The 25582-nt window shown below is 46.7% G+C and overlaps 1 protein-coding gene across 1 annotated transcript; it reads right to left on the bottom strand.

Moving 5' to 3' along the window:
- Positions 1 to 25582, bottom strand: LOC137840029 (janus kinase and microtubule-interacting protein 3-like). The gene is made up of 4 exons (XM_068649829.1): positions 25437 to 25582; positions 25153 to 25215; positions 24950 to 25066; positions 1 to 9 (listed from the first exon to the last, which is right to left on the bottom strand). Exons 1-4 carry the CDS (start codon positions 25503 to 25505, stop codon positions 1 to 3), a joined length of 258 nt encoding a protein of 85 aa, XP_068505930.1. The 5' UTR covers positions 25506 to 25582.

The raw sequence follows: 25582 nt of genomic DNA on the forward strand, positions 1-25582 counted from the left end.
TCAATCCACCTCTGTCAAACGAAGGCAGACCTAAGATGCTGGCCCAGCAAAGAATTTCCTTCCCAGGTCTTTCTTTACCAGGTCCGGCTAATGGACCCTGGCCCGTCGACGGTGTACAGCGCGTCGTCCTCCGTCAGCCAGATGATGGGTATGAGGGATCCCGGGTTTCGGCACCAAAACGTTAGAGATTTGCTCACTCCAACTTATTTTGCAAGAACCACACGGGAGACAAGCAAGTTCTTTTAGACACCTGCAGGTGGAGAGATCACTCGCTACAGGAATGAAATCTAAAAGTCTCCTTCCTGCAAGGGCATATTTATTAGGAGGAACAGAGTGGGGGTGAGAGTGGACAGGTTTGGTGTACCCCCGGCCTCTGATAAGATCAGAGCAGGGGGTGTTTTACACTGTTGTGGGAAACAGAACAACTTTGATTGCTTCCCCTGCAGCTGGTCAATCAAGCCGAGGAAGCAACCACTTCATCTTACTCTGCATTGTGAGGGCAAGACAAGATTGATTTAATCATTATAGTTTACATTCCAACATAATCCTACGATAAAGATAACCTGGAAAACCCTAACAGTTGACGCTGTGCCTTTGGGCTCTTGCAGAATCTCACCAACGAGGAGCAGGTGGTCATGATTCACGCCAGGACCCTTCTCACCCTAGCCGAGAAGGTAACGCGCACGTCCACGCACGCTCTCGCATTCTGCTTATGTGACAGCAGCCTTTCCTCAGTGGTTAGAATACATCAAAGTGACCAAGTCAGCACTTCAACAGTAGATGTTGGACATTGAAAGTGAGAAGGTAGACAGACACGCGACATCAGCCAAGGGGAACTCCGGCAATGTGCCCCAACAATTCTGACCTTGAGCTGTGCTAGGATATGTTCTGTAAGCAGAAGGGCTACCTGGATGAAGAGTTGGACTTCAGGAAGCGTTCCATGGACCAGGCTCATAAGGTAAGTCGCCCTCAAATCTCCCGCCGGACCACTGATGGACGAGGATTGCGGCCCAGAGGATCCTGGAGCTGGAGGCCATGTTGTACGAGGCGCTACCGCAGCGGGACTGCCCTGCCACGGACGGCGAAAAAGCCAGCCACGCTGCCGTGAATGACGTGCTGACGGCGGATCAGAGAGAAGAGCTTAGGAGTGCCGTGGACCAATGGAAGCGAGCCCTGATGTGCGAGTTGAGGGAGCGCGACGCTTGCATCCTCCAAGAGAGAATGGATCTGCTGCACAGCGCGCAACAGGTAAGGGCCCAAAGCCAGCCCGGCACTTACTTGCACGCTTACTGGCTTTTGAAGGCCACTTTCCATTTGTCCGTCCTAGAGGAACAAAGAGCTGAAAGAATTCATCGAAGCTCGGAAGAGACAAATCAAACAATTGGAGAAGTTTCTGTTTCTCTTTCTATTCTTCTCCTTGGCCTTCATTCTGTGGCCCTAACACCAGCTGGTGAGTGGGCTCCAGCGGCACCGCACTCGACACCTCCGATAAACTGCCAGCCGGTCTCAGACGTTGGCAGACGCTCCGATGCCGACGTATACCCCCCGCCACGGTGACAGAGGCACCGCGTCACACCGGCGCTCATCCAATCAGAAGGCAGGAAAGGCAAATTCACATGCAGGGCACTCTTGAACCAGAAGAGAGCGCCACAAAAAACGGTTGTTGCCCCAAATGCGCACTAAAAAGGGTCAGAATAACAAGAGTCCCACCGGCCAGCCGGGGCCACCCGTCCATCCATTTCTTCAGGGGGGAAAAAAATTGGAGTCACCGGTGAGTACATTTTGCATTTAGCTCTGCTTTTCTGCTTCTGTCTTCAAGTGTGTGGCATCCTGCGACCAAAGATTCAAGCAACCCCAAAGCGGTTGACCTCAACGTCCCACCACCATGCCGACCAGAGCAGGTGACATGATGCTTTGGACATCCTTCCGTCTCAGATGCCCAAAAGTACTCTTTGCCACATCTGTGGCAATACGGTGTCTTTTCAAAGGTGCAAATAAATCCAGCGTGGGCGGAACACGCACGTCTTTGTTTTTTCCCGCTTTGTTTGTGTGACAGCTGTTGTGAAAATGTTATACAAATAAAGTTGTATAGTACAGGTTTGGCCAAGCCGCAATTCCTGAACCGCATGCGGCTCTTTGCTTGGATTCATGCGGCCCTTTTATGTTCATATCAACATTTGTGTGTGTGTGTGTGGGGGGGGGTGTGGTTGTGCGTGTTGGCTTCACTTGAGTTCAATTTGGTATTTTGGTCAAAAGCGCATGTGGTGAAATTCCACAAAGTAGGATGGGCAAACACATTCCAGTAAACTATTAGTGTCAATTGGGCTCTCGAAATGGCAGAGAAAAGATGCACAGCAAAACGGAAATATGTAGATGAACACAGGACGTTTTTATCAGAGTGGGAAAGTTTATATTTTTTGTTGAACTTGATGGCAAACCATTCTGCCTGTTATGTCAGACCTCAGCGCATTTCAAAGATTCAAATCTTCAGCGCCATGCACTTCAGCTCACTCCATGGCTAACATTGATCAGGCGTCGAACCCGCAACATCATGCTTAAGAGGTGGACATGCTAACCAGTGCGCCATTATGTCAACGCATAATAACTAAGTCTACTGATCAAAACAGCGGTTACTATATGACGTCGCTACGTCGTGGTCAAGTGACGCAGACAAGACGTCAATGGACGGACCTTCCTCCGAAATTAGAATCCGTGGGCAGAGTTAACTTGTTTAAAAGGGAGTGGGCAGAAGAAATATTTAATTTATTTAAATCTATTTTGAGTGCACACCATTATGCCAATGCATAACAACTGTAAATCTACTAAACAAAACAGCGGTTGCTATATGACATCTGCCACGTTGTGGTCACGTGACAGACGTGACGTCGATGGGCGAAACTTCCACCGGAATTCAAATCCGCGGGGAGAGTTAACTTGTTTAAAAGGGAGTGGGCAGAAGAATTATTTAATTTATTCAAATCCATTTGGAGTGTGCGCCATTATGTCAATGCATAACAACTGTAAGTCTACTAAACAAAACAGCGGTTGCTATATGACGTCTGCCACGTCGTGGTCACGTGACGCGGACGTGACGTCGACGCCTACTTTACATCCCACCGATCACAGGACCCCTCGGCTGCATAACCGCGCCCCCTTCCCAACCAATCGGATTTGCTATACGCGAAAACGACGCCAATGGGCGGGCTCTTCCGCCAGAATTTAAATCCGTGGGCGTGGCTTGCAACAGGAAGTAGGAAAATGGCGATGTTGACAAAGACACAGCGGATGGTAACTTACGACTAACGAGAGAAATATTTTTATTTTCTGCTTGCAACTGGACCGTCCAGAGCGTACACGGTAAGTACAACTCATCGTTTTTAAAAAGAAGTACTTTTGTTGCCCTGAAAAGCGAGTGAGTGTGGCGTTTGGGGGGAACGTCGAATTTCGACGATTATTTCGACTGGTCAACGGTTGTAAATGATTGCGTTGATTAAAAACTTTATTTAACTCTACTCTTAACTTTGCCGTTTCAGATATGCGGGTATTACACCGCGGAAATGACGTCAATAGGCTGAACTGTCGCCAAAATTCAAATCTGTGGGCGCAATGGCCTTGAGCGAGACAACGGATACAAACACGACGACTATCAACAGAAATATCTTTATTTTCTGCTTGCAAGTGGACCGTCTAGAGCGTACACGGTAAGTACAACTCATTGTGTTTAAAAATATTTACGTTTGTGTAGTTTGCGTTGCGTTACATCTGTGAATGTTGGTTGAGGCTAAATGTTAATGTTTAATTTCCTTCCTTTAGGTTCCACGGTGTTTGTTGGCTGTAAGTTTTCCACTGCAAGAAGAGGCTCGTGTTAGGGTTTTCAGGTTAGTTTGATCCTATGATTATGTTGGAATGTAGACTGTAATGATTAAATCAATCTTGTCTTGCCCTCACAAATGTAATGATTAAATCAATCACGTCTGGCCCTCACAATGCAGAGTAAGATGAAGTGGTTGCTTCCTCTGCTTGATTGACCAGCTGCAGGGGAAGCAATCAAAGTTGTTCTGTTTCCCACAATAGTGTAAAACACCCCCTGCTCTGATCTTATCAGAGGCCGGGGGTTCACCAAACCTGTCCACTCCCACCCCCACTCTGTTCCTCCTAATAAATATGCCCTTGCAGGGAGGAGACTTTTAGACTTCATTCGATAATCGCTGTTCAGACAGCGACGAATGGACTCTCCACCTGCAGGTGTCTAAAAGAACTTGCTTGTCTCCTGTTTGGTTCTTGCAAAATAAGTTGGAGTGAGCAAATCTCTAACATTTTGGTGCCGAAACCCGGGATCCTCATACCCACCATCTGACCGGCGAAGGAGGACGTGCTGCATTGTCGACAAGCCAGCGTCCATTAGGAGGACCTGGAAAAGAAAGTCCTGGGAAGAGAATTCTTCGCTGGGCCAGCATCTTAGGTCTGCCTTCGTCTGACAGAGGTGGATTGACGGGATCCGACGGTGCAACGAACCAGGGGACAAGTAAGTTAAAGCGCTAAAGATACGGCTTTGGTTTGTCCGAGCTATGAGATTCGGCTTTGGTTTGTCCGAGCTATGAGATTCGGCTTTGGTTTGTCCGAGCTATGAGATTCGGCTTTGGTTTGTCCGAGCTATGAGATTCGGCTTTGGTTTGTCCGAGCTATGAGATACGGCTTTGGTTTGTCCGAGCTATGAGATACGGCTTTGGTTTGTCCGAGCCATGAGGCCTAAAAAAGCGCTGGAGTTAGTGTGATTGAGTGTGTGACTGGTAGGATAAATTGACTAAAAAAGCAGTTCTAGCATTGATCCACGGCAATAATACAGGCTAGTAATTTGTTGAAAGGTCAATTTAAACCTGCATTGAGGATCCTCAAAGCAATAGTTAAATAAATAAATAAGTAATAATAATAATAATATTTTTGAGAAAATAAATTGTATAACCTAGAACTACTAGAATTAATATGGGAAATAAAAACGGTAAATCTCTTGCTCTACTCTTCTTTAAAACGAGAAGTTCATGGCAAGTAGATTTCTTAATTGTATGCAATATATGCCGAAGTGGAAGAAAAAGTATGGAGTAGAAAGGAAGTTGAGAGTTCAAGTGGTAAAGAAATGCAACTTGCTTCTAGAAGATAAATAAATAAAATTAGAATGTGCTGTCCTCGTGTGCATGGGAGGGACCAGCTCATGATCGACCACAGGAAATGGCCAGCCTGTGACGAATCATTGGTGCTGGGAACTACCTTTTGCGTGCGAGAGCTGTGCATGTGTGTGCGTATATGTTAAAATGATGAACATTGGCTAAAGTTTTAGTATAAAAAAAATTGCTAGACTGTGGTCTATCCAATTTGCACCGCAGAACAGAAATGATTTTGAAAGATAAAAATGAGAGGAAAAAGAGAGAAATCTGTTTGCAAGCAGAAACTAATCCACACTAGTGCATGTTAAGTGTCGAGCCCACATGAGAAATTCGAAAAAAAAAAAAAAAGACAGAACATGCTTTCAGGAATTGGAAGAAGCTAAATTGTGAATTTAAGATTTTGCAATGCTACATTTAATAGGAATAATTGATTGGTTGTGTTATAAGATTATGCAAAATTCTAATTGCAAGCTAAATCTGAGAGATTGAGTTCTTCAAATTTAAAAACAAAGAAAAAATTCAGATTAATTTGCCAATTGTTTGTTTTAGTTAAGTTTTTTTTGAATTGGTGGATTGTTCTACCAGGAAACCTGAGTTGAAAATGATATATGAATGTTGTGTGGTGAGCTTGGATGAATTGGGACCAATGTGATAGGAAGACTCCTTTTTGGAGATTGTGTGAGATACATATGATGAGCATTGATGAATGATTGCCTGAATGAAAGGTTGAATGGTTGAAGTCGTTGGCGACTACTATGGAAAATTAGTAGAGCGACTTTGATGAAAGAGTGATTTTGAGCAGGTTGAATGTTAGAAAGAAACACATAGCTTTTGGATTGATAATTAACTAGAAAAAAAATGGAGAACCAGTAACACATGTAGAAGATGTGTGAACTGAGAAATTAAGAAGCGTTTTGGAAAGAAAGTCAAACTAAATGATGATGAAATCATATGTAGTACTACAAAACTTTACTACATATGGATTCTCTAAATCATACAATTGAGTAAAATAAAACATACGTTTTGATTTGTATTCAAATTTCTAAGATTCTTGTGATAAACAATGAGAAAACGATTGAAAAGTAACTAAAGAAACTACAACAAAGTGAAAATGTCTAATCATTTGCTAGCTGAGTCGCTCCCCATTCGGGGAGGCCATCCATTTACTTGCTAAGCTAGTTGTCAAAACAGGGGCATGATTAGAGAATGGCATCTATAAATGACCTACCCTACCAAAGAACCTATGCAAATGGGCTGCAATATTGAGCCATGGTGCGCGTCACATGGCTCAAGAGGAGGGATAGTGGGGCAGGTCAGTCAGCTTTATACAACATATGGATTTGATTCATATTCAAAACATTTTCAAAACAAAACAAACATTTTTTTTTTTTTTGTAGAGCTTGTTTCAAAAAAAAAAAAAAAAAAAAAAAAAATCCTATTTGCCAGTTAAATGGGCACTACAATTGACTACGAGAGTTGCAAGCAACAGATGAAGAGCAGTCCTGGGCAGATTATCTAATCAGGACGCTCAAACTGAAAGATGTGTCCAATGCAAATTTACTGCCGCCTGATCTCTCCCCCTCACAGGTGGACAACCCTCAGGTTCACTGTGAGAGCTCACACACAGGAGGCGTGCTATGCGTGTTCGAAACTCCCCCCTTCCTCCACGCAAGTTCGCTTGGAGGCCAGAGCAATGAATGTCACTGAAGCGAAACACGGTGCCTATGATGAACACTTCTGGGCAAATCTCAATGTGACTGTTAAAGGACGAACAATACCACAAGTGGCCTACACAGAGAGACCAGCTGGAGTGAATTACACATGTTACATCCAAGGTGGTTTATCCGATGCTGCCCGCCAACTGGACAGGAGTGTGTGCACCAGTGTGGGTGACAGACCACACCTACAGGATATGACATCATCAGCTGACAGGAGCACACAACTCTTCTGGACTCGACGCAGAGCAGTTGCAACCTTTGACCCTCATGACCCTGTCTGGGGTGCGAACGTTCCAGATGACCATAAAGTATGGTCCGTCGGAGACAAAGTTGTCCTTGCGCTCTTCCCTCAGATATACTGTTTCTGTGTTTTTCTTTTTGTTTTTATTGATAGCATTCTGGTCGCCTGTGGCACAGGGGCCGTGTAAGAATTTTCCTGCTAATAACATCTGGCCAGCAGGTTTTTCGCTTACACAATAAGTTTGATCTGGGGTGTTGAGGTAATGCCTCATCTTCACTGGAAAGTGTTGCTATCATTGTTTGTTGTTTTTATTTTTACCATTCTACTTTCTTCATTATACGTATATATGTTTTTTTCTTGCTTATCGTTGTTGTTTGGGGTGGCATAATCATATGATAAATCAGGAGGGAGATGTTAGGGTTTTCAGGTTAGTTTGATCCTATGATTATGTTGGAATGTAGACTGTAATGATTAAATCAATCTTGTCTTGCCCTCACAAATGTAATGATTAAATCAATCACGTCTGGCCCTCACAATGCAGAGTAAGATGAAGTGGTTGCTTCCTCTGCTTGATTGACCAGCTGCAGGGGAAGCAATCAAAGTTGTTCTGTTTCCCACAATAGTGTAAAACACCCCCTGCTCTGATCTTATCAGAGGCCGGGGGTTCACCAAACCTGTCCACTCCCACCCCCACTCTGTTCCTCCTAATAAATATGCCCTTGCAGGGAGGAGACTTTTAGACTTCATTCGATAATCGCTGTTCAGACAGCGACGAATGGACTCTCCACCTGCAGGTGTCTAAAAGAACTTGCTTGTCTCCTGTTTGGTTCTTGCAAAATAAGTTGGAGTGAGCAAATCTCTAACAGCTCGTATCATTGACCAGGAGCGAGCTACAAGTATCATTGACCAGGAGCGAGCTACAATGGTGAGTAGCCATAACATTTATGTTAAACACTTCCTATTTCATGTCTAACAGTACTTGATTTAACAAATAACCATAAATAAATACAGTGTGGGCACTGAAGTTAACATATGTGATTATACTGCCTAATCCGTCACCGAGTATATTGTTGCAAAGTAATATAAGATCCAAAGTTGTAATTCAGAATAGTTTTCAAAAGAAGGCCATTAGAATTATATACAAGTCTGATTACCCTGAATATAATAACAAGCTATTAATTAAATCACAAATTCTTCAATTCAAAGATTTGGTAGATTATCAGACAAATAATGTCTAACAGTAATTGATTTAACACATCACGATAAGTAGATTGAGTGTGGGCACTCTCAAGTTAACATATGTGATTATACTGCCTAATCTGTTACAGAGTATGTTGTTGCCAAGTAATGTAGAATAGATCCAAAGTAGTAATCCAGAATAGTTTTGAAAAGGCCATTAGAATAATAAACAAATCTGATTACCTTGAACATAGTAACAAGCTAAGTGTTTAATATGTCCTATGAAGTCAAAATTGGGCACCATCATGTGGTGAAATTTGGAATTGCATCACATCCAATTTTGCCTGGGAACAAACAGATTAAATAAATCTTAGTTTTGAATAAGCCACTCCTTCTCAAACAAGTAAACTCTGCCCATTTTGCGCAGTAGATGTTCTGTTAATATCTAGTATTTATACAAAGTCATAATTTAAATTGCTTTCAACCTTCATTCATCGGTTCAACCAACATTACTCGCTCTTATTACCAATGTGTATTGATTTAACTAAGCGTTTAATACTTCCTATCAGGTCTCAAGTCAAGATTTGGCAAAATACAATTTCAGCAAATCCAATTTTGCCAGGGAACAAAAATAGATTAAATAAACTAAATAAGTCTTCTTCCCATTAAATACATCAGAAAAGTTTGTCTTGTAACCAGTCCTCTTCAAACAAGTAAAGTCTGCCCATTTTGTGCCGTAGATTTTGTGTCTATGCCTAGTATTTATACAAAATCATAATTTAAACGACTTCTTTCCTTCATTCACTTTGGAAATTTGGAATTGCAGCAAATCGAATTTTGCCAGGGAACAAAAATAGATCAATTAAACTAAATAAGTCTTCTTCCCATTAAATAAATTATAAAAGTATGTCTTGTAACCAGTCCTTTTCAAACAAGTAAAGTCTGCCCATTTTGTGCCGTAGATTTTGTGTTTATGCCTAGTATTTATACAAAATCATAATTTAAAGGACTTCATTCCTTCATTCACTTTGGAAATTTGGAATTGCAGCACATCAAATTTTGCCTGGGAAGAAAAGTAGATTAAATAAATTTAATAAGTCTTACTACTTCCCATTAAATAAATTAAATACGTCTTACTTGTTCCCACTCCATTTCAAAAAAGTAGTTTAAAACGAGGGCCCTTCACTCAACCTTTAACCTCAACCCCGCACGTCACATTGTGTTGTATCTGTGAATGTTGGTTGTGGCCAAATGATAGTTTTCTTTCATTCGTTTAGGTTCCAAGAAAACTTGATGTAACTCTACTTTTAACTGCCGTTTCAGATAAGCGGGTATTACGTCGCAGTCATGTGCCGCGGATATGACGTAATTGGCGGAACTTCCGCCAAAATTCAAATCTGTTGGCGCGATGGCCGTGAGCCACTGAGCAACGGCGATTATCAACAGAAATATCTTTATTTTCTGCTTGCAACTGGACCGTCTAGAGCGTACACGGTAAGTAACACTCATTGTGTTTAAGGAGATTTACGTTTGTGTAGTTTGACTAAAGTTGTCGATGTAGCTAGCGTTCACGGTAATAGCAACGTGTAGCTGAGGCGCTAACCCTAGCAGAAGTGTAGCCGCGTTGCGTTGTACGTGTGAATATTGGTCGAGGCGAAGTGTTAATGTTTAATTTCATTCCTTTAGGTTCCACGGTGTTTGTTGGCTGCAAGTTTTCCACTGCAAGAAGAGGCTCGTATCATTGACCAGGAGCGATCTACAATTGTGAGTAACCATAACATTTATCTTAAACACTTTCTATTTCATGTCTAACAGTACTTGATTTAACAAATAACCATAAATAAATACAGTGTGGGCACTGAAGTTAACATATGTGATTATACTGCCTAATCTGTCACCGAGTATATTGTTGCAAAGTAATATAAGATCCAAAGTTGTAATTCAGAATAGTTTTCAAAAGAAGGCCATTAGAATTATATACAAGTCTGATTACCCTGAACATAATAGCAAGCTATTAATTAAATCACAAATTCTTCAATTCAAAGATTTGGTAGATTATCAGACAAATAATGTCTAACAGTAATTGATTTAACACATCACGATAAGTAGATTGAGTGTGGGCACTCTCAAGTTAACATATGTGATTATACTGCCTAATCTGTTACAGAGTATGTTGTTGCCGAGTAATGTAGAATAGATCCAAAGTAGTAATCCAGAATAGTTTTGAAAAGGCCATTAGAATAATAAACAAATGTGATTACCTTGAACATAATGACAAGCTAAGTGTTTAATATGTCCTATGAAGTCAAAATTGGGCACCATCATGTGGTGAAATTTGGAATTGCATCACATCCAATTTTGCCTGGGAACACACAGATTAAATAAATCTTAGTTTTGAATAAGCCACTCCTTCTCAAACAAGTAAACTCTGCCACTGGAGGCAGGCAGTGTCTGTCTGTTGAGGTTTTCACCTTGTTCTTCTCCTGCTGAAGTTCTAACTGGACGTCCATAAGTTTGGCTCTCAGCTCGTCATTGGCGGCCTGAAGGGCGCCCGTTCACTCCGCCTCGGCCCGCCCTGCCGGAGCTCGTTTGGACATCTCTTACTCGAGTCTCGCCCGGTCGTCAGTCAGAGATCACAACATTTGTACCTGGAGAGCACAAACGCAGTGCTGTTTTCCACTGGCTTCGGACTCAACTTCAATCGGTACCGTAACTTACAACATCATAAACATAGATCTAGCTTGACTTATTCATTGAATAAATGCATTTAGTTCTTCAAAACTGCATCACGCAACATAGCGTGACCGAGACGGCCGTTATCCACCTGCGTGAAGTTATTTGGTGAAATGAATGAGATGTTTATGACACCATCGTTCTGTCTCTATGTAGATGAAGGGAAATAATCGATTGCTGAAGGTCCAAAGGTGTTGTGATAAACAAACATTTTAGTGATTAGTGACATATTTGTGATAAACATATTAGGCAGGATAATCACATATGTTAACTTGACTGCCCACACTGTATTTATTTATGGTTATTTGTTAAATCGAGTACTGTTAGACGTGAAATAGGAAGTGTTTCACATAAATGGACGACGAAAGGGGTACTCACCATTGTAGCTCCTGCTGGTCAATGATACGAGCCTCTTCTTGCAGTGGAAAACATACAGCCAACAAACACCATGGAACCTAAAGGAATGAAATTAAACATTAACATTTAGCCTCAACCAACATTCACAAACGTAAATATTTTTAAACACAATGAGTTGTACTTACCGTGTACGCTCTAGACGGTCCACTTGCAAGCAGAAAATAAAAATATTTCTGTTGATAATCGTCGTGTTTGTATCTGTTGTCACGCTCAAGGCCATTGCGCCCACAGATTTGAATTTTGGCGAGAGTTCAGCCTATTGACGTCATTCCCGCGGTGTAATACCCGCATATCTGAAACGGCAAAGTTAAGAGTAGAGTTAAAGTTTTTAATCAACGCAATCATTTACAACCGTTGACCAGTCGAAATAATCGTCGAAATTTGGCGTCTGTGGCTGGAAGCAGACGCCGAGTTCGACGTTCCTCCCAAACGCCACACTCCCTCGCTTTTCAGGGCTACACAAAAAAAACATACTTTTCAAAACAATGAGTTGTAATTACCTGTACGCTCTAGACGGTCAAGTTGCAGGCTGAAAACAAAAATATTTGTCTTGTTAGGCGTCGTGTTACTAACCGCTGTGTCTTGTTTGCCAGCATTGCCGCTTTCCTACTTCCTGTTGCAAGTCACGCCCACGGATTAAATTTTTGCCGTGAGTTCCGCCTATTGACGTCATGTCCGCGTCACATGACTGCGACATAATATTATCTAAAACTGTTTGTGCGGCGTCGTGTTGTTCAGTGCGGCGTCGTGTTGTTCAGTACGGCATGGTGTAGTTCAGTGTGGCATGGTGTTGTTCAGTGCGGCATGGTGTTGTTCAGTGCGGCATGGTGTTGTTCAGTGCGGCATGGTGTTGTTAAGTGCAGCATGGTGTTGTTCAGTGCGGCATGGTGTAGTTCAGTGCGGCATGGTGTTGTTCAGTGCGGCATGGTGTTGTTCAGTGCGGCATGGTGCTGTTCAGTGCGGCATGGTGTTGTTCAGTGCAGCATGGTGTTGTTAAGTGTGGCATGGTGTTGTTAAGTGCGGCATGGTGTAGTTCAGTGCGGCATGGTGTAATTCAGTGCGGCATGGTGTTGTTCAGTGCGGCATGGTGTTGTTCAGTGCGGGATGGTGTTGTTCAGTGCGGTATCATGTTGTTCAGTGCGGTATCGTGTTGTTCAGTGCAGTATCGTTGTGTTGTCCGTATTGTGTTGTGTTGTTAGTAATGTCTTGTGTTGTTCGTATTGTGTTGTGTTGTTCGTATTGTGTTCTGTTGTTCGTATTGTGTTGTGTTGTTCGTATTGTGTTGTGTTGTTCATATTGTGTTGTTCGTATTGTGTTGAGTTGTTCGTATTGTGTTGTGTTGTTCGGATTGTGTTGCCTTTAACACTTAGCCTCTAACACTTAGCCTCTAACACTTAGCCTCTAGCACCTAGAAGGTAAATAAATAGGAAGGAAGTGTCACGTGCTGGTGCCACCTGCGACGGGACCACGCCCCCCCCCCCTGTCAGTGGAATCACCGTCACCTGCCACGGGTTCATGGACAGCGCTATATCAGCGCCGCAAGCGCAGAACCGAGTGCCAGTCTGTCCCTTGATGCTGCTTCGCTCATCAGTCCCGGAGAAACTTGACTCGCTTGACTATTCGAAACCCCCGCAGAACCGTTTGTCCTCTCCAGCCCGATCGCCGCTCCAGCGCCGGCTGTTCCCATCATCCCCTTCCAATAAAGTCCGTCGTCACGCACTTGGCTGTACTGTCCGATCCTTAACAGTACAGACTGGCCAACGCTATGCAGTCAGCGAACGACGAGAAGGCATTGAGCCGACTGGAGCGAGCCGAGACCGCCATCAGCAGCCTGTCCGCCGACATCCGGAACCTGATCGAGGTTGGTCAGCAACAACAGCTGCAGCAGCAGGAGATGGCCCAAGCCCTCCAGAGACTGTCGGTGGCTGCGTCCCCGGCTGTCACAGCACCGCCCGTCTGCCGAGGCCAGGAGGCTCGTGGACGTCCCGGAGCCCCGCCTCGGCAACATCGAGAAGTTCAACGGCGATCCCAAGCACGTGAGGGCGTTTGTGACCAACTGTCGCATAATGTTCAGCCTCCAGCCCGTCACATTTGCGTCAGAATCAGCCAAGGTCGGGTTCGTTCTAACCCACCTCACGGGCGAGGCGCGGCTATGGGGTTTGGCAGAGTATGAAAGGATGGCCCCGGCATGCGATTCCTTCGACGCCTTCGCAGAGGAATTGCTCTGCCTGTTCGACCTGGGATCCGCCGCCGAAGACGCCGCCGAGGAACTGGCGACGCTGCGTCAAGGTAGCCGATCGGTCGCGGAGTACGCCCTTAAGTTCCAGACGTTGGCCGGCAGCAGCGGATGGAACGCGCCAGCGCTCGTTAGCACATTCCTAAACGGCCTCGCCGAGTATATGAAAGACGAACTGGTGTCTTACGATCGCCTGCGAACCCTGAAGGGCGCGATGGACTTGGCGGCCCGAGTAGACCTGCGGATCCGGACGCGGCGGCGCGATCGGGAGAGGAGGTTCCCGCGGAATCCGCGTGGCCACATTCCTCCGTCTGCTGGGGACCCGTCAACCACACCACCCGCCGAGCCCATGGATCTGGGAGGGGCTCGGGTTCCCTCGGAGGAGCACCGTCGACGCCTCTCGCTGGGCTTGTGTTTTTACTGTGGGGAGGGGGGCCATCGGGTGGCGGGGTGCCCGTTAAAAGGCCGGAGCTCACGCGGCGTCGGGGGATCCGCGTGAGCTCGACCAGCACCGGCTCTCCCAGTCCCAGCACACTCATGCTACAGGCACGTGTCCAGCTTGCGGCGGGCGACCAGAACGTGGCGGCCTTGGTGGATTCCGGCGCGGAGGGGAACATCATGGACATTAGCCTGGCGCGTCAGTGGGGTGTCGGCTTCCTCCCGCTGAGCCCGTCCATTCCCGCGCGTGCCATTGATGGCCGTCTGATTGGCGAGGTGGCTTTCGTGACGGAACCGGTTAAGGTAATGCTCTCCGGCAATCACCACGAGACCATCCAGTTTTTTCTTCTTTCCCTCCTAGGACAGCAGCTCATCCTGGGGCACCCTTGGTTGCGGCAGCACAACCCGGTGCTGGACTGGGAGGTGGGGGTGGTACGGCAGTGGAGCGAATGCTGCCATCGAGTGTGCCTGAAGGCGGCCACCAGCCCACTCGGCAGAGCCCTGCCCAGGTACAGTCCCGACATCTCCAATGTCCCAGCAGTTTATCACGAACTCAAGGAGGTTTTTAGTAAAGCCAGGGCCGCTTCTCTTCCTCCACACCGGTCCTACGATTGCGCCATCGACCTGTTGCCCGGCACCTTCCCTCCCAAGGGACGCGTCTACTCCCTGTCCGCTCCTGAGCGCCGGGCTATGGAGGAATACATCCGGGAGTCCCTGGCAGCCGGTATCATACGGCCGTCCTCTTCACCTGCGGGAGCGGGGTTTTTCTTCGTGAAGAAGAAGGAGGGCACGCTCCGCCCGTGTATCGACTACCGGGGAATAAACGAGATCACCGTAAAGAACCGATACCCTCTGCCTCTTCTTTCTTCCGCCTTTGAGAGCCTTCAGGGTGCCACCATCTTCACAAAGCTGGATCTTCGCAACGCCTACCACCTGATCCGCATCCGGGAGGGAGACGAGTGGAAGACGGCTTTCAACACCCCGAGCGGACACTACGAGTACTTGGTGGTTCCGTTTGGGCTCACCAACGCCCCAGCAGTTTTCCAGTCCCTGATAAACGACGTGTTACGAGACATGCTGGACAAATTTGTGTTCGTTTATTTGGACGACATCCTCATCTTCTCCCGCTCGCTTCCTGAGCACATCAAGCATGTTTGGGCGGTGCTGCGACGCCTCCTAGAGAATTCGCTCTACGTGAAGGCAGAGAAGTGCGAGTTCCACGCCTCCTCTGTCAAATTCCTCGGCTACGTGGTGCGTGAGGGATCCATCAAAATGGACCCTGGGAAGGTGGAGGCGGTCACGTCATGGCCTGTTCCCGAGACACGCAAGCGGCTGCAAGAATTCTTAGGTTTCGCGAACTTTTAGCGACGTTTTATCCGTGGATACAGCACGGTGGCCGCGCCACTCACCGCCCTTACCAGCCCCGCCTCCCCATACAAATGGACAGAACGGGCGGAACAGGCATTTCAGGAGCTTAAGAGGAGGTTCACATCCGCTCCCATCCTCAGAGTTCCCGATCCCGACAGACAGTTCGTGGTCGAAGTGGACGCCTCGGACGTGGGTGTCGGGGCGGTGTTGTCTCAACGTAGCCGCCAAGACGATCGTCTCCATCCGTGTGCCTTCTTTTCTCGCCGTTTGTCAGCCTCAGAAAGGAAGTATGACATCGGTAATCGTGAGCTCCTCGCCGTCAAGTTGGCTTTGGAGGAGTGGCGACATTGGCTGGAGGGCGCCACCACTCCGTTCATTGTCTGGACCGACCACCGCAACTTGGAGTATCTGAGATCGGCCAAGAGACTGAACGCGAGACAAGCACGGTGGGCTCTGTTCTTTGACCGGTTTGAGTTCTCTCTTTCCTACAGACCGGGTTCCCGTAACGCGAAGGCGGACGCCCTGTCGCGTTTGTTTCCTGGTGGGGAGGAGGGACAGGGTCCGCCTCCCACTATCCTCCCGAGCTCGGTTCGGGTGGCGGCTCTCACATGGGAGATCGAACGCCAAGTGGAAACCGCATCACGCGATCAACCCGGCCCCAGCAACTGCCCGGAGGGTCGCCTGTTCGTCCCTGAAGGCCTGCGATCGGCCGTGCTGCAATGGGCGCACGACTCACGCCTGGCCTGTCATCCCGGCGCTGCACGCACGAGGTACGTGGTGGCTCAGCGTTTCTGGTGGCCCACCTGGCAAGTGGACACCAGCGATTACGTCAGAGCCTGCTCAATCTGTAACCGCTACAAGACGTCTACTCATCCTCCGGCCGGGCTGCTTCAACCCTTGCCGGTTCGCCAGCGTCCCTGGTCTCACCTGTCAATTGACTTTGTCACAGGCCTCCCCCCCTCAGAGGGAAACACGGTGGTCCTCACGGTGGTAGACCGTTTTAGCAAGATGACACATTTCATCCCTCTGCCTAAGCTCCCATCTGCGAAGCAGACGGCGTCCATCATGGTGCGGGAGGTGTTTCGTCACCACGGTCTTCCACAAGACATCGTGTCAGACCGAGGACCTCAATTCGCGTCCACCTTCTGGATGGAGTTCTGCCGACTCCTCGGCGCCACGGCCAGCCTCTCCTCGGGGTTTCACCCTCAGTCCAACGGTCAAGCGGAGCGCCTGAACCAGGAACTGGGCAGGGCTCTCCGATGCATGGCCGCCGGGGACCAGCGCGGGTGGGTTCAACAGCTTTCCTGGGTAGAGTATGCTCACAATTCCCTTCCCACCTCGGCCACGGGACTTTCGCCTTTCCACTGCGTCTTCGGGTACCAGCCACCCTTGTTCGCCCACCAGGAGCGTGGTGCGGCGTGCCCGTCGGCCCAGGCTTGTGTCCGCCGTTGTCATCGTGCCTGGGCGAGGGGCCGGGTCACTCTTCTCCGCTCTGTTTCAGGCTACGCCCGCCAGGCGAACAAGCACCGGACGCCGGCTCCGGAGTACAGAGTGGGGCAGCGTGTGTGGCTCTCGACGCGGGATTTGCCGCTGCGAGCGGGATCCCGCAAACTGGCGCCCCGCTTTGTTGGACCGTTCCCTATCCAGAAGGTGATTGGCCCGGCCACAGTCCGTCTGCTCCTTCCAGACTCCATGAAGGTTCATCCCACGTTCCACGTGTCCCGTGTGCGGCCCATCCATGAGAGCGCGTTGGCGCCGGCGCCCGTTCCGCCGCCCCAGCTCGTCGATGGGGGCCCGGCTTACGCTGTCCGCTCCCTGCTCCGATCGCGGCGGCGTGGTCGGGGCCTACAATATCTCGTGGACTGGGAGGGTTATGACGACGCGCACCGCTCCTGGGTTCCGAGCCGCTGGATACTCGACCGTTCGCTCATCACGGAGTTCCATCGCTGTCATCCGGACCAACCGGGTCCTCGGCGCGGGCGCCCGAGGAGGGACGAGGGGACCAGGGGTGAGGGTCCGGGGAGGTCTTGCCCACCGGTACCGGGTTCTTCTGCCCCCGCGCCCGTCGAGCCTGCGTCTGGCGAGGTGTCGGACGTTTCAGCGGTGTGCTGACCCCTCCACCTGGCCGCCCGGGGTATTGCCTTCCTTTTTTTTGTTGTTGTTGTTGTTTTGTTGTTTTCGGTTCCTGGGGACGTCGGGAGCCGTCCCTTGTGGGGGGGGTTCTGTCACGTGTTGGTGCCACCTGCGACGGGACCACGCCCCCCCTGTCAGTGGAATCACCGTCACCTGCCACGGATTCATGGACAGCGCTATATCAGCGCCGCAAGCGCAGAACCGAGTGCCAGTCTGTCCCTTGATGCTGCTTCGCTCATCAGTCCCGGAGAAACTTGACTCGCTTGACTATTCGAAACCCCCGCAGAACCGTTTGTCCTCTCCAGCCCGATCGCCGCTCCAGCGCCGGCTGTTCCCCTCATCCCCTTCCAATAAAGTCCGTCGTCCCGCACTTGGCTGTACTGTCCGATCCTTAACAGGAAGGACTCACCGGTAACGTCTTTGCCCACGTCCAAGCGTTGTACTTTGTATTTTCATCCTTCTGACAGTGGAAAACATATAGCCAACAAACACCGTGGAACCTAAACGAATGAAACAAAACTATCATTTGGCCACAACCAACATTCACAGATACAACACAATGTGACGTGCGGGGTTGAGGTTAAAGGTTGAGTGAAGGGCCCTTGTTTTAAACAACTTTTTTGAAAAGGATTGGGAACAAGTAAGACGTATTTAATTTATTTAATGGGAAGTAGTAAGAGCTATTGAATTTAATCTATGTATTATATTGTATTGTATTGTATTCTGTTGTATTCTTTTGGATTGTATTCACACTAACCCTACTAAAACTTCAGCCCACAAAAACTCGCCTCTGGCGCCTAGCCTCTGGCACTTAGCCTCTAACACTTAGCCTTTAACATTTAGCCTTTAACACTTAGCCTAGAAGGTGAATAAATAGGGTTAAAGGTTGAGTGAAGGGCCCTCGTTTTAAACTACTTTTTTGAAAAGGAGTGGGAACAAGTAAGACATATTTAATTTATTTAATGGGAAGTAGTAAGACTTATTAAATTTATTTAATCTACTTTTCTTCCCAGGCAAAATTTGATGCGCTGCAATTCCAAATTTCCAAAGTGAATGAAGGAATGAAATCCTTTAAATTATGATTTTGTATAAATACTAGGCATAAACACAAAATCTACGGCACAAAATGGGCAGACTTTACTTGTTTGAAAATGACTGGTTACAAGACAGACTTCTTTAATTTATTCAATGGGAAGAAGACTTATTTAGTTTAATTGATCTATTTTTGTTCCCTGGCAAAATTCGATTTGCTGCAATTCCAAATTTCCAAAGTGAATGAAGGAAAGAAGTCGTTTAAATTATGATTTTGTATAAATACTAGGCATAGACACAAAATCTACGGCACAAAATGGGCAGACTTTACTTGTTTGAAGAGGACTGGTTACAAGACAAACTTTTCTGATGTATTTAATGGGAAGAAGACTTATTTAGTTTATTTAATCTATTTTTGTTCCCTGGCAAAATTGGATTTGCTGAAATTGTATTTTGCCAAATCTTGACTTGAGACCTGATAGGAAGTATTAAACGCTTAGTTAAATCGATACAAATTGGTAATAAGAGCGAGTAATGTTGGTTGAACCGATGAATGAAGGTTGAAAGCAATTTAAATTATGACTTTGTATAAATACTAGATATTAACAGAACATCTACTGCGCAAAATGGGCAGAGTTTACTTGTTTGAGAAGGAGTGGCTTATTCAAAACTAAGATTTATTTAATCTGTTTGTTCCCAGGCAAAATTGGATGTGATGCAATTCCAAATTTCACCACATGATGGTGCCCAATTTTGACTTCATAGGACATATTAAACACTTAGCTTGTTACTATGTTCAAGGTAATCAGATTTGTTTATTATTCTAATGGCCTTTTCAAAACTATTCTGGATTACTACTTTGGATCTATTCTACATTACTTGGCAACAACATACTCTGTAACAGATTAGGCAGTATAATCACATATGTTAACTTGAGAGTGCCCACACTCAATCTACTTATCGTGATGTGTTAAATCAATTACTGTTAGACATTATTTGTCTGATAATCTACCAAATCTTTGAGTTGAAGAATTTGTGATTTAATTAATAGCTTGTTATTATGTTCAGGGTAATCAGACTTGTATATAATTCTAATGGCCTTCTTTTGAAAACTATTCTGAATTACAACTTTGGATCTTATATTACTTTGCAACAATATACTCGGTGACGGATTAGGCAGTATAATCACATATGTTAACTTCAGTGCCCACACTGTATTTATTTATGGTTATTTGTTAAATCAAGTACTGTTAGACATGAAATAGGAAGTGTTTAACATGAATGTTATGGCTACTCACCATTGTAGCTCGCTCCTGGTCAATGATACTTGTAGCTCGCTCCTGGTCAATGATACGAGCCTCTTCTTGCAGTGGAAAACTTACAGCCAACAAACACCGTGGCCTCAACCAACATTCACAGATGTAACGCAACGCAAACTACACAAACGTAAATATTTTTAAACACAATGAGTTGTACTTACCGTGTACGCTCTAGACCAGGGGTGTCAAAGTCAAATGGATGGAGGGCCCAATAAAAAATTTAGCTACAAGCCGAGGGCCGGACTGATCGAATGTTCATTGATTTTTTTTTTAAATGACGCATGTAGTCTAGTGAACCTAATTGAACCTACTGAAAACCTAACAAATATATTCCAATATGATCAGATAAATAAAGCAATATTTTCTTATGGCTTTGTCAATAATCTTTAATTTTCAACAGACAGAAAAGACAAATTTCCTTTATATAAAAATCCCCATAACATGAACATTAAATGAAAGAAACCTGTATTATTCAAGGCACCACCAGTAACCTATATTTTCTATTTTAGCAAAAGTGAGGTAATTTACTTCAAAGAAAAAAACAATAGCAATGTTCTATTATCCACTCAACTGAAATATTTTAAAAATATAATTGGATTGAAATACAATAAAATAAAGTGCAGAAATCTGTTAATCAAAAACAACACTTTCCTCAAGGATAAGTAACATGCAGTGAAAAAAATATTAAACTTTAACTTTTAAACTTGAACTGAGTAAAAACACAAACTTTAATCAGACAGTTTTTGATGAAATCCCCCTCCTTAAATGGCCGGGCTAATTTAGCGATCTCTTCTGCCAAAATAAAACTGGCCTTGACAGCAGCCTAGCCTTGTGTTTTGGCTTTTTAGAACAGAGCCTGTCGAGATTTGAGGCCTCGTTTTAATTCCTCGGCCTTCTGTAGCCTTTGTTCCATGTCTATATTCTTGTTTTTGTCCGCGTGTTTCGTTTCATAATGTCTCAGATAATACTCTTTCAGTACCGCCACACTTTCTCCACACAGAAGACACACAGATTTTCCAGCTACCTCCGCGAACATATACTCCGACTCCCACCTTGTTTGAAACCCCCGGTTCTCAGTGTCCACCTTCCTTTTTGCCATTTATGATGGGTATCTGAGGGTTAATTTTACAGTTATGCTGACGACTGCTTTGCTAATAAACACTGAAATCAAGCAGCCTACTGCTCGGTGCTTCACCGTTGCATTGTGGGAAATGTAGTATTGGTGCGTGTGAAAGATCTGCGGGCTGCCGGCTTGCTGCGGTCTGCGGGCCGGTTCTAATAATAAATCAAGATCATCCCAGGGGCCGTACAAAACCTTCTCGCGGGCCGGATGTGGCCCGCGGGCCTTGACTCTGACATATGTGCTCTAGACGGTCCACTTGCAAGCAGAAAATAAAGATATTTCTGTTGATAGTCGTCGTGTTTGTATCCGTTGTCTCGCTCAAGGCCATTGCGCCCACAGATTTGAATTTTGGTGACAGTTCAGCCTATTGACGTCATTTCCGCGGTGTAATACCCGCATATCTGAAACGGCAAAGTTAAGAGTAGAGTTAAATAAAGTTTTTAATCAACGCAATCATTTACAACCGTTGACCAGTCGAAATAATCGTCGAAATTCGACGTTCCCCCCAAACGCCACACTCACTCGCTTTTCAGGGCAACAAAAGTACTTCTTTTTAAAAACGATGAGTTGTACTTACCGTGTACACTCTGGACGGTCCAGTTGCAAGCAGAAAATAAAAATATTTCTCTCGTTAGTCGTATGTTACCATCCGCTGTGTCTTTGTCAACATCGCCATTTTCCTACTTCCTGTTGCAAGCCACGCCCACGGATTTAAATTCTGGCGGAAGAGCCCGCCCATTGGCGTCGTTTTCGCGTATAGCAAATCCGATTGGTTGGGAAGGGGGCGCGGTTATGCAGCCGAGGGGTCCTGTGATCGGTGGGATGTAAAGTAGGCGTCGACGTCACGTCCGCGTCACGTGACCACGACGTGGCAGACGTCATATAGCAACCGCTGTTTTGTTTAGTAGACTTACAGTTGTTATGCATTGACATAATGGCGCACACTCCAAATGGATTTGAATAAATTAAATAATTCTTCTGCCCACTCCCTTTTAAACAAGTTAACTCTCCCCGCGGATTTGAATTCCGGCGGAAGTTTCGCCCATCGACGTCACGTCTGTCACGTGACCGCAACGTGGCAGATGTCATATAGCAACCGCTGTTTTGTTTTCAAAGTCAAAGTCAAAGTCAGCTTTATTGTCAATTTCTCCACATGCCAAAGACACATAAAGAAACCGAAATTTCGTTCCCCCCTATCCCACGGTGACAAGACATGGCTCACAACAGACAAACAAGTAAACAAGTATAACAAAAGCGTGCTGAATAAATAATGAATAAATAACACAACAATAAATAAATAAGTAAGAGGAGCAGAAAAAAAAGGAGCAAGTGCGCGTACAGCAGACATTCCATTTAGTAGATTTACAGTTGTTATGCATTGGCATAATGGTGTGCACTCAAAATAGATTTAAATAAATTAAATATTTCTTCTGCCCACTCCCTTTTAAACAAGTTAACTCTGCCCACGGATTCTAATTTCGGAGGAAGGTCCGTCCATTGACGTCTTGTCTGCGTCACTTGACCACGACGTAGCGACGTCATATAGTAACCGCTGTTTTGATCAGTAGACTTAGTTATTATGCGTTGACATAATGGCGCACTGGTTAGCATGTCCACCTCTTAAGCATGATGTTGCGGGTTCGACGCCTGATCAATGTTAGCCATGGAGTGAGCTGAAGTGCATGGCGCTGAAGATTTGAATCTTTGAAATGCGCTGAGGTCTGACATAACAGGCAGAATGGTTTGCCATCAAGTTCAACAAAAAATATAAACTTTCCCACTCTGATAAAAACGTCCTGTGTTCATCTACATATTTCCGTTTTGCTGTGCATCTTTTCTCTGCCATTTCGAGAGCCCAATTGACACTAATAGTTTACTGGAATGTGTTTGCCCATCCTACTTTGTGGAATTTCACCACATGCGCTTTTGACCAAAATACCAAATTGAACTCAAGTGAAGCCAACACGCACAACCCCCCCCCCCCCCCCCCCCCAAACAAAGCGGGAAAAAACGAAGACGTGCGTGTTCCGCCCACGCTGGATTTATTTGCACCTTTGAAAAGACACCGTATTGCCGCAGATGTGGCAAAGAGTACTTTTGGGCATCTGAGACGGAAGGATGTCCAAAGCATCACGTCACCTGCTCTGGTCGGCATGGTGGTGGGATGTTGAGGTCAACCGCTTTGGGGTTGGCTGAATCTTTGGTCGCAGGATGCCACACACTTGAAGACAGAAGCAGAAAAGCAGAGCTAAATGCAAAATGTACTCACCGGTGACTCCAATTTTTTTCTCCCCTGAAGAAATGGATGGACGGGTGGCCCCGGCTGGCCGGTGGGACTCTTGTTATTCTGACCCTTTTTAGTGCGCGTTTGGGGCAACAACCGTTTTTTGTGGCGCTCTCTTCTGGTTCAAGAGTGCCCTGCATGTGAATTTGCCTTTCCTGCCTTCTGATTGGATGAGCGCCGGTGTGACGCGGTGCCTCTGTCACTGTGGCGGGGGGTATACGTCGGCATCGGAGCGTCTGCCAACGTCTGAGACCGGCTGGCGGTGTATCGGAAGTGTCGAGTGCGGTGCCGCTGGAGCTCACTCACCAGCTGGTGTTAGGGCCACAGAATGAAGGCCAAGGAGAAGAATAGAAAGAGAAACAGAAACTTCTCCTCCAATTGTTTGATTTGTCTCTTCTGAGCTGATGAATTCTTTCAGCTCTTTGTTCCTCTAGGACGGAGAAATGGAAAGCGGCCTTCAAAAGCCAGTAAGCGTGCAAGTAAGTGCCGGGCTGGCTTTGGGCCCTTACCTGTTGCGCGCTGTGCAGCAGATCCATTCTCTCTTGGAGGATGCAAGCGTCGCGCTCCCTCAACTCGCACATCAGGGCTCGCTTCCATTGGTCCACGGCGCTCCTAAGCTCTTCTCTCTGATCCGCCGTCAGCACGTCATTCACGCCAGCGTGGCTGGCTTTTTCGCCGTCCGTGGCGGGCCAGTCCCGCTGCGGTAGCGCCTCGTACAATATGGCCTCTAGCTCCAGGATCCTCTGGGCCGCAATCCTCGTCCATCAGTGGTCCAGCGGGAGATTTGAGGGCGGCTTACCTTATGAGCCTGGTCCATGGAACGCTTCCTGAAGTCCAACTCTTCATCCAGGTAGCCCTTCTGCTTACAGAACATATCCTAGCACAGCTCAAGGTCAGAATTGTTGGGGCACATTGCCGGAGTTCCCCTTGGCTGATGTCGCGTGTCTGTCTACCTTCTCACTTTCAATGTCCAACATCTACTGTTGAAGTGCTGACTTGGTCACTTTGATGTATTCTAACCACTGAGGAAAGGCTGCTGTCACATAAGCAGAATGCGAGAGCGTGCGTGGACGTGCCCGTTACCTTCTCGGCTAGGGTGAGAAGGGTCCTGGCGTGAATCACGACCACCTGCTCCTCGTTGGTGAGATTCTGCAAGAGCCCAAAGGCACAGCGTCAACAAGCTTCTTTCATCGCAAAGCCTTCCAAAAGTCACATTTGAGCCGCCGAGTCTCGTGGAGTGCGAACATAAGGAGTTCGACATACACTTACGGCGTTATCGCCCAGGATGTCCAGCTTCTTCATCAGATCACTGATGACGATGTCCGGGGTAAAGGCGCAAGGAGCAATGTAAGGTGTTCTGGGACCTCGGGTTAAGGTTAGGGTTGCGAGGGATGCCTTACGTACGCTCACGCCCTCGGCCTCGCAGTAGATCTGCAAAGGGCTGAGGCTGTCTGGGAAACGGACTTGCAGAAACTTCAAGACGGGGGAGCGCCATTCCCTCTCCTGAAAGGCAGAGGCATGCATCCGTCCGTCCGTCCGTCTGTCACATCTCTGGCCTCAACACGCTTGTGCGAGTCTTCCCACCTCCAGCTCCAGGATGCGGAACTCAAGCAGTTCGTTTTGGTCTCGGATATCCTGGATGTGCTCTTTCAGACGCGCTTCTTCCGCCTCCATCCGCCTGACCTGAAAAGACAGTCAGACCTCATCTGCGGGGCTTCCCGACGGGTGTGACGCCAAGCGACTCCGCCCAGCGCCTTTCTTTCCGTCACCTTTTCGGCCAACTGCTGATTGCTCTGACGCAGCAGCTGCTTCTCCTCCACCCACTTGACATTCTAGAAGAGACAAACGCGTGGACAGCTTTGGAATGTTGTGTCATTTTCATCCACAAATTCTTTGGTTGACTGGAAAATGACATTTGCTTTTCTCCGCATTTTCCCAGCCACGTTCGGGGGGGGGGGGGGGGGGGGGTTGGTCCAGTAATGCCAGACGAATGAGTGACTGAAGAATGTAGCTATTTTGTCTGAGAAAAAGGTGTGCTCATTGATGAGCTTACCTGTCCTTGTTGCGTCAGCGCTGACTCCAGATCTGCTACTCTGCTTTGATAGTGACCCATTTCTACCATCAGCTTTTCTCTGGTCTGAAAGGAGGAGGAGGGAGGCTCCTCCTCCTCCTTTCAGACCAGAGAACACCCGAGGCTGG

The sequence above is a fragment of the Syngnathus scovelli genome, unplaced genomic scaffold (assembly GCF_024217435.2).
Source record: "Syngnathus scovelli strain Florida unplaced genomic scaffold, RoL_Ssco_1.2 HiC_scaffold_43, whole genome shotgun sequence".
Taxonomy (NCBI): Eukaryota; Metazoa; Chordata; class Actinopteri; order Syngnathiformes; family Syngnathidae; genus Syngnathus; species Syngnathus scovelli.